At 39.8% G+C, this 9080-nt stretch overlaps 1 protein-coding gene across 4 annotated transcripts in view; it reads right to left on the bottom strand.

Moving 5' to 3' along the window:
* grid1a (glutamate receptor, ionotropic, delta 1a) overlaps window positions 1-6302 on the bottom strand; it is a 255469-nt gene extending 249167 nt beyond the window's left edge. For 3 of the 4 annotated variants that reach the window (XM_042010670.1, XM_042010669.1, XM_042010672.1), the window contains exons 1-2: window positions 5591-6302; window positions 3933-4088 (exon numbers count right to left, since the gene is read on the bottom strand). In XM_042010670.1, the coding sequence (XP_041866604.1) occupies window positions 3933-4088; window positions 5591-5669 (235 nt within the window). In that variant the 5' untranslated portion in view covers window positions 5670-6302. The remainder of the gene's footprint in view (window positions 1-3932; window positions 4089-5590) is intronic. The other variant, XM_042010671.1, reaches the window with a different exon arrangement.
* Between the last annotated feature and the right edge of the window lie 2778 nt (window positions 6303-9080).

Consider the following 9080-nt stretch of genomic DNA (forward strand, 5'->3'; position numbering starts at 1 on the left):
ACTGCAAGTTCCTCAAAGTCTATTGGCTTCCAGCAGGATAAGGGCAAAAGAATTAAATCCTCCTTGACATTACCTTGGCAGGGGTCAGGAGAAAATGGTTCCTCACTAGTGGTGTGGTGTGTGAAAAGGACTCAGTGGGACAGAACACCACAATTTACTTCAACCTGGAGGAGCAGGAAGCTCTTAACTTTGGCCAGATGGTTATGTTTTCTCCCTGCTTTGCCCCAAATGCAGCTATTTTTGCTTTTAATGCAAAAGTGGTGGAGTCACAAAACAATACTGACAAAATGACAGTGTAGTTGTACTATTTACACTAATTATGTCCACAGTTCAAATAATAACAACAGCACAAAGAAGGCAAAAAGGGCTAAATTACTATTCTTTACCAGCAGATTATTTATTGACAGCAATTATTAATGCCAGCATTTTCCTTCTTAACTTATATTCTTTCACTAGTCCCCATGAAGATGTCACAGTTGTGACACTGCACAACTATATATATATATATATATATATATAAAATCTAAGGAGGAAGAAGGATGTTGACTCTGACTATTACACCACAGTCTAGCAAGTAGTGGAACCAAGTCCCAGCTTCTTACAACAAACTTACTTTTCAAGTTTGTTCTCTGATGGGGTTGATATGGTTGGTTAGTGTTAGGAATAAGTATGCATGGTCAGGTTTATTTACTAATAAGAATATGGTTTCAGCTTAAACATCACTGAACATGTGGCTACAGGTTTGCAGTAGGTTCTACGCAAAGACAAAATATACTCTATTTAATATTAGTAAACAAATATACCAATTTCACGTGAGTTTTGTGAAATCAAATATCTTTGCAGTAGTTTCAAAGCCAGTACTGCCGGAACGGAAAATGATCCATCTAAGATATGTCCAACGTTTTGATTGACTTCAACTTGTCATCATGAGCTCCCAGACTTTTGTACTATTTTTAGCCTCACTAGTGGATCATACTGTTACAACTGCAGGACTTTGTTTCTGACTGGCATTCAGTGAGCATTTTGATGTCTTTAGTTTTGTTCTGTTTTGTTCTGTTTCAGCAGGCCAACACTCCTGCTTGTATTAAGGATCAATCCTCTCTAGATGTTTACATTATGCTGCCTACCTCATACAATTACACATCAACCACTGATGAGAAAGAAATCACTTTTACAGGTTAAACTTTTCTTGATGCAAGTAGAAGTTTGGATTTACATAGTGACACAAGTTTACAACTTTCCTCTCCTTTCTGACACTTTCTCCAAAAAAAAAAAAAAAAAAAAAAAAAAATCTACACACTTTGCTTTGCAAACTCGTCTTCCTGAGTGTTTCCAACTTTTAAATCAAGTTGGAAACTCTGGGGTGAAAATCTTAAGCTATGTCAGGAAAATGTCCCAATGCACATTTCTAACTGTGTTATACTGCCTTACAGTTATGAGACCATCAGCAAAGTGCTGTTTTCTCACACTGCAGTGATGCTCCCCATGTTTTCTACTAATATTCCATAAAAGCTCATTATTTCAGTTCAGCATTGCCAGAGGATCATATAGAATTATGTATAGGCTAAAGCAGCTGATTCAGTCCATGTTACTATTGTTGCAGCTGCTTCACACTGATCTCCTGCAACATCTGTCTCCTCTTCCCCTGTGACAATATTGAGAACTGATGGTATGTGAAAACCATAATTCATATGACAAGCGTCAATACCTTTAAGATGCATAAGCTGAGTTCTCACTCTCAGTGTTAAAATCAGCCTCTTCATCCTCTCCAGTTGCTCTGGCATATAAATAGGACCATATGCAGCCAGCCCTGAGCTGTCATCTTAAAACAATAAGATTGTGGGTGGACTGAATGGTGGCGTATTTGTGGGGACGGTGTCAGTGTGACATACTCATTAATATATGTTCTACCAGCACAAGGACACCATAAGCCAAAGAGGCATAAGCATGACACTGCAACTACTCTCTGGGAAATTTTCTTCATCACCTCATGGCTACCTTTGAACTGCTGTTCCGTTTTTAGTCCGCAGCTTATTCATGTGTCAGTCAAAGTTTTTTTCCACCCCTCTTTTACCAGCTTTCATAGTTATTACTTTCCTCATTCCTAACTTTAATCTCATTTCCTGAGTTCTTCTACAACCCCTGCATCTTATACTTCTTTCCCCTGATCTCTGCTGTCCTCATTCTTCTTGTCATCCCCACCCAGTTTATGCCCACCCTTTCCTCCCCCTCCCTCCTTGCCTTGCTGTGGCAAGGTCCTAGCAGCCACTCACAGAGGGATGGCAGCAAGCAAAAGTGTAGCAAAAGGTAACTTATCCCTATTGTCACTCCGCACTCACCAAACTGTTTTGTGTCTAGCACAAGAATCTAAGGTCACCCATTGATCCTCACATCATTGACTGCACATTATTTCCCACTCTCTCTGGAAATCGAATGACCCCTCCCACCACCTCCAGTCATTCATGTCTATTTGATTAAACAGTAGCATAGCTGTAAACAACAATTGAGCATGTTAAATGATATCCAATCAAGGCGACAGAAAGTTCAATCTGTAAAATTAGAATCAATTACAATATACAACAACAAGCTCTGCACTGACAAAAAAGCATTATCAAGAACTTCTAAAGTTTTTGTAGAGGGATGGCCTTGTGTTATATTCTGTGGCTTGTCAAGAAGAACTATTGTTAAGATAATTAGTCCAAGTTCAGTATGTATAATCTCCAACAAGTTTAAAACTCCATCGTTCACTGCCATGCTGAGTTAATTAGTGTTAACTGCAAATTGTGAGTGATTTGCTAGTCAGTTGGTTTAATTGCAACACTTTTATATTGACAGCGACTGAAAAACAAGGCAAGTCACACTTGTCTAGAACATATTTTTTTTCTCTTTTCTTTGCAGCAGCTGGCCAGAGTCACCCAGCTGCTATCTGGGTACTTTAGGTTCATTGAAAGATGTCAGATGAAAGGCTGCTTTCAAATGAGGGTTTACGTTTACAGAAGAGGTTGTAAGTTTTAATACTAGATATTTGTGACACTATTAAGGACCACAGCCAAATGACAAGGGCTAATTATAGCAAAAGGCAAGACATACCATCTTTGTGTGCTTGTCAGAGATATTATGAATAGCAATGAGTCATTGAGGCCTTTGTGCAAACTGGGGACAAAAGTACAGACATTCTAAGTAATTGCAGGGGACATAAACAGTTTTTGAAGGTCATTATGAACCTATTAAAATCTAAGTGATTCATTTTAGCAGAATTTTTAATGAATTTTTGCAGTCAACGTTATATGGAATCACCCTTTAATATCTGAGAAAGATAACCTTTTCTAAAATAATTTCAATGCTAATTTCCTGTCTGATGTATGTGTGTGCAGATTCCTACAGTATGTAGAATCCAAAAGAGACAGGTGAAACATCTCAGGAGAAAAGCTGAAGGATGACAGCAGTACGAACACCATTCAAAGAGGCATAACGAGGCTGAGATATTTCTCTCTCAATGCCATGACATGAAGCTGGAACTGCATTTGATCTTCTTCAAATGTTTTTTTTTCCTTTTTTCTCTAGCATTATCTTTAAGCTGCTGTGCTCTAACTCAATGCTTCCATCTAGCTATGCGACTACAGAACACACCTTGCTTTTGCTTCAGTGGAACAGCGCTTTGCAGGTGATCACACGCGCGCGCACATTTCCCCCTAAGCTTACAGAGACGTGTGAATCATCCATTTTTGGCTTTGCTACTTGCCATCACATCAACATGTTTTCTCTGACTCAAAAAGCTCAGGACAGTCAAGACTTCAACAATAATATGTGGGACTTCCTGGATGATTGTAAATACAGGGGACAGAGCAAGGAGAGCGGCTAACTTATGTGCTCCAAGCCATCAAATGAGATACCGGGGGCAATCAAAAATGGCGCGGGGAGGGGTCGCTTACCTTCCTGCACAGCCTGGAAAGGGTTGTTTGGCTCTATAAGTTTCACAGAGTGGGTGATTTTCTCGCTCTGCAGAATGTCGTCGTTCAGACTCAGGTCTGAGATGGCAAGTTGGAAAATCTCGTCATCTCTCACAGCGTTTTCCTCAAATATGGCACCTGTTGAGCAAAACAATAAGACTAGAAGAAGTTTAAAAATGATGGTGGCTGCACGTTATGGTTGTAAGTGAAATAATAGGCTTGTAATAATTCAGTTTCACTAGAAACATGCAAAATGTTTGATCACATTTCTCAAAAATGTATAAAAAGTGACGCACGTGGAATATACTTGTGTTTCTGAACACACAATTTCATGTCTCCTGTGCGTTTTGGCTTGATTTTAACACCTTGGAGAGCGACTTGGCTTCCACACCTACAACCGGACTTATTCCATAGATAAAGGACATTATCTATAACCAAACTTCAAATTCAAATGTATCACGTCAACTAAATGAGTTGCACACAACCTCTCACCAAGGCCTCGTGCAGGAGGCATACTGGAGCTTAACAGTCTCTCCCCCTCACTCCGTTTATCAAAATGGCATCAGCTGCTATAGAGAGCGCGCATATATCACGGAAAGGGGTTTCAGGGAAAGGAGAAATATAATTGGGGTACCCAAACGTTATGCGGAGCATCAGCCAATATAATCTGGATGGAGTCCCAGCGCTGTATTAAGCCAGTGACTGAGCACCTGCTGCTTGCCAGACTGTTGCAGTAAACTGTGAGCAGCAGCAGCAGCAGCACCAAGATGAAAATTTGCTAACAGTGACATTGACATTTTAATCTAAGATCACAAACCCAGTCATTATGAGCTGCTACGTGACTGGGAAAAGGGGCCACAAATCAAGGTAATTATTCAGTGTTGGTGGAACAGGGGACCGTGTCCACATCTCCGGTACTCACTGTGAAAAAAAATTAAACATAACGCGATGTTTAAGGACAAACACTAGTTCGTTTGAACGTCATGAGTTTAAAGCACCCCCTCATCTCTGCAGTTCTGGTTTGAAGTTGGAGTACAAAGAGGCTTTATGCCTTTAGCATCCCTAAAACGCAACTCCACCAGCATTCCCTCTCTCTTGTTATTGACATTGCAGTCACGTTCTGGTGAAAGTTGAAGCTCGTCGGCTACAGAATTAATACAGCCTTTAAAAAATAAAGGAAGACGATAAAGAAAGAACAAAATCAAAGTAATTTGGCGATGGGACACCAATATCTTAAAAGCTTGAATCAAAAAGCCCTTTCTGCTCACTGTAATCCGTGTCTTGAATGCAGGACTGCAATTTATAGGCCGACAGTGCTTAGATTTTGATCAGAAGCCAACATGAATGCAGTGATCTACCGTAAAAAGTGAAACAAACGTCTGCAATGAAGAATGCGTTAAATAAATTACTGTATAATACAAGAAATGTCACGGTCAGAGGCGTGTCCATTTGCAATACATCAACTTTTCAACTCGTTTGAGAATCAAAGTGTGGTTTTAAAACACAGGGTGGAAGCTGAATAGACTATTTATCCCGCCCTCTCACCAAAATCCAGTGATTAAAGCAGTATGAGCTCGCTCATCCTTATTCCAACGCCTTTTATACCTGTCTAGCAGCATGTTGTTACAGCGGACCCTTACCGATATGAATGATTGAGTCCGCTTTGGCCGAATTGCATTGCAATATCCACAAGGAAAGGCAGATCAGCAGCAACTCCATCTCGGGATTTCAGTGAGGCGGCTCATCCAAGCTCAGCTCGGCTGTGTTAGTCTGTCCAAACGGAACACCCGAAGGGTAAAAAAGAAAAAGGAAGGAAAAAAGATGATCAAAACCCAATAAGAAACAACGATGGTCCTCCTGGCAGAATAGACCCGTGTGAAACCCTACAGAAGCGAGATCAAGTTTTTTTCCTCTCTCTCTCTCTCTTTCTTTTCTTTTTATTTATTTATTTTTTAATTTCTAAACCAAGAAAAAAAAAGAAGCGGACCACTGGAAGGTGAGCTCTAAAGCACGAGTAACCGATGGGGACCCGAGGTAAGACTGAAAACACAGGTAGCCCGGTGAGAGAGACCGACGCATCTCTCTCACTCTCGCTTCTTTCCCTGCGCTCCGGCGTCTAAAGCATGGCAAGCAGAAAAAAATGCGGAGGAGGGACACCCCTCTAACTACACACGGAGAGACGCTCACATACACACAAAATATTTATATATATTCATGCACACTCTCTTCGCTCCTGTCCTAATCACGTGACTGCGGAGACTCCACGACTCCGACGCTGTCCCGACAAGCCGGGTAGAAATGATTTGGACCTGCAGGAGAAAGACGCGTAGAGAGCCAAAAAATTAAACCCTGGAGTTGGAGGTTATAACAGCCAAAGCAAAAAAAAAAAAAAAAAAAAAAAAAAAAAAAAACTGCCGAAATGGAAATATCTCACTGATGAGCGTGACCCAAACGCTTACAGAAAAAAGAAAATAAACTCGACATAGAGATTTCATTGAGGAGGTGAAAAGTCAACGGCGTTGCAAACATGTTACTTTTGAAGAAGTTGGCAATTTCATGTGGAGAAAGATGTGATGGAGCCAAGCGGGTGAGACGCATCGCCTACCACCGCACTCCAGCAGCAACGGAGCGCAGCTGATGTGGCAAAGAGAGAGAAAAAGGGGGACTTTACATACCGTGATTCTCGGCGGGAGATGGATGGATGAGGAACAGACGTGACACAAACCACAGCGCCCGACTGAACCTTTGGGGGACAGCTTGTCGGAATGAACGGAGTAGCCAACAAATTTATCGAAAGGAACGAACACAAATAGTTTTCCTTTGTTAGTTTGTTTTGCAACAGCTGCTTGGCGCGTTTTGATTTGTCATTTATCCGGGATCGTGTTGTGTTGCTGAATCAAGGGAACAATACTTTGACCAGTCTGCCTGAAGATGCCGTGTTCAGGGCTGCTGAGAGGAGGAGGAACTGGTGGCAGAGACGGGGTTTATTGATAGGCATAACCTTACAATTAAAGGATATTTCTTGTGACTGTAATAAAAACGGAAATATCTCTTAATTGTATGGTTAAGTCCGTCAAAGGCGCAGAGGAGAAACTTTCAGCACCACCAGCAGTGGATAGCGCTTTCACTCCTACATGTTAAAATAAACCAGTAGCACCAAAGGCGGCAGCATCCCCATTCTTGTGTGTTTATTTATGTTTCTTGTTGGTAGCAACATATGCTTAGGGGAAATAATCTATTCCACTGCATCACATGCTCTTTAATCTGTTCTTAATTTTCGTGTTTTCGTGTGCCAAGGTGTCTGCAAAGTTTTTGCAACGCCACACACTGCCCCTACTGGACACTTACTGCAGATACTGTAGGTTTTGGAGCTCAAATTGTTCCATTTTCTGTCATTTACATAAAAAGGGTAAGAAGCTGAAAAGGCTTTTTCAAAAACATACAGCTGTTCATATTACACTGTTATATTAGTCTATTATCTTCAAAGTGGCAATACGAGTATATATGTCTGTGAATATAACAGTAAGCAGCTTGTTAAGACAAGATGGAACATAATGTGAGGATGAATTATTACCATTTAGACCCAGTGACAGGTCTAACACAACAGATGAATTTAGTCTCAGAGATTTACTTCTAGATTTTGGTTTTTAGCTGAAAGGAATCCAAAACAGCATTAAACATTTATTTGATCCCAATAGAGGATAAAAATCTCTTTAATTTTACTAGATGCTGGGATAAATTATTAATTTTACTGTAGACCATGCCACAAACAGGTCTTTGCATTTTTTTCAGATCTGACTTTTTCCATCCTCTCTTGTTCTGGCACACAAGATGTGCACAACATTTAAAAGGCATTTAATCAGATTAAAAAATAGAAAGTACACTAAAAATCTCTGTAGCTTTTTTCCACACATAGGAAGATTGAGCGAGAGAGAAGAAAAAGGAAACTCACATAATCCGAATCCAACAAAATCAATGTCCTAAATATGACATTAATAACAAGGTTATCTGGAATCAGTAGAATCTGATTTTTTTTTTTGCTCCTGATATGCATATAAACTTTCATAGTACAAGCTTGGGTTCTGCTCTTGGTGAAGATACTGTAAGTTGAATGTCTTACATACAAATGATTACCAGCCAAGAATCTGCAAACAGGATGTGTAAAAAAAAAAAAAAAAAAAAAAAAAGGAAATTACTGAACTTTCTGGGCTATGAAATGGATATATTTCTACATCTGTCATTCAAAATATTGTAAAAGAGCTACGTTTTTCATCATGTAAAACTATCATAAATGTGATATTACATCATTTCTGTCAATTTGTCAAACAGTTCTAGTTGTGTAGTATAAAGAGGTGGATGGTGGCTGTTATATTGTGAACTGGTAAACTGAAGTATAAAGTTTGAGTCCAGCAACTTTTTACTTTTATTCTTTGTCGTCAGTCACTCAGAAAAAAAAGGGTTTTGTGTTCTTGCTTCCTTTCGCCACAACAAAACAAAACAAAACAAAACAAAACAAAACAAAAAAAACCCCACAACAACAACAACAAAAAAGAAAAAAAGAAATGGGTCTAAATGGGTCCGAGTCTGCGTGTTCATGGTTGTTTGCCTCTGTATTAGCCCTATGATAGATGGGTGACATGGTAGGTGTATTCCCACCTCCTGCACAGCCCTGAATAGGACAAAGCAGGTAGAGAAAATTGATCAATGATTGGGGATTAAAACAGGCAAGAGGCATTTTTTTTGTCATTTTTGTCATGTAGGCAAATGTCTATTATGTAATTTCTTGAGCGACTGGCAGCGTTATCATATGCTGCTGGCATGTTCGAAATAATCTATACTGTCTATCATTTATCATCTGCATATAGGCTGTATTTTTATGTCTACAAAGGTGAGATTCATGCAATAATAGGTACACATCTGACAGCAAGAATACATTTGTCATGGAATCAGTAGATAATTGCAGTTTTTGGGGTTTATTATACCTTTGACTTCTACATAGTCTATGGTGCCTTTACCGGTGTTGTTTCATGCACATCTATGGGTGTCAACATAATTTAATCTCACATGTGCGACAGTCACCGACACATTGGCGGTTAGGTCACGGCTGCTCCCAGCAGTGAAGGTGGAATT

Source organism: Melanotaenia boesemani, chromosome 16 (genome assembly GCF_017639745.1).
Source record: "Melanotaenia boesemani isolate fMelBoe1 chromosome 16, fMelBoe1.pri, whole genome shotgun sequence".
Taxonomy (NCBI): Eukaryota; Metazoa; Chordata; class Actinopteri; order Atheriniformes; family Melanotaeniidae; genus Melanotaenia; species Melanotaenia boesemani.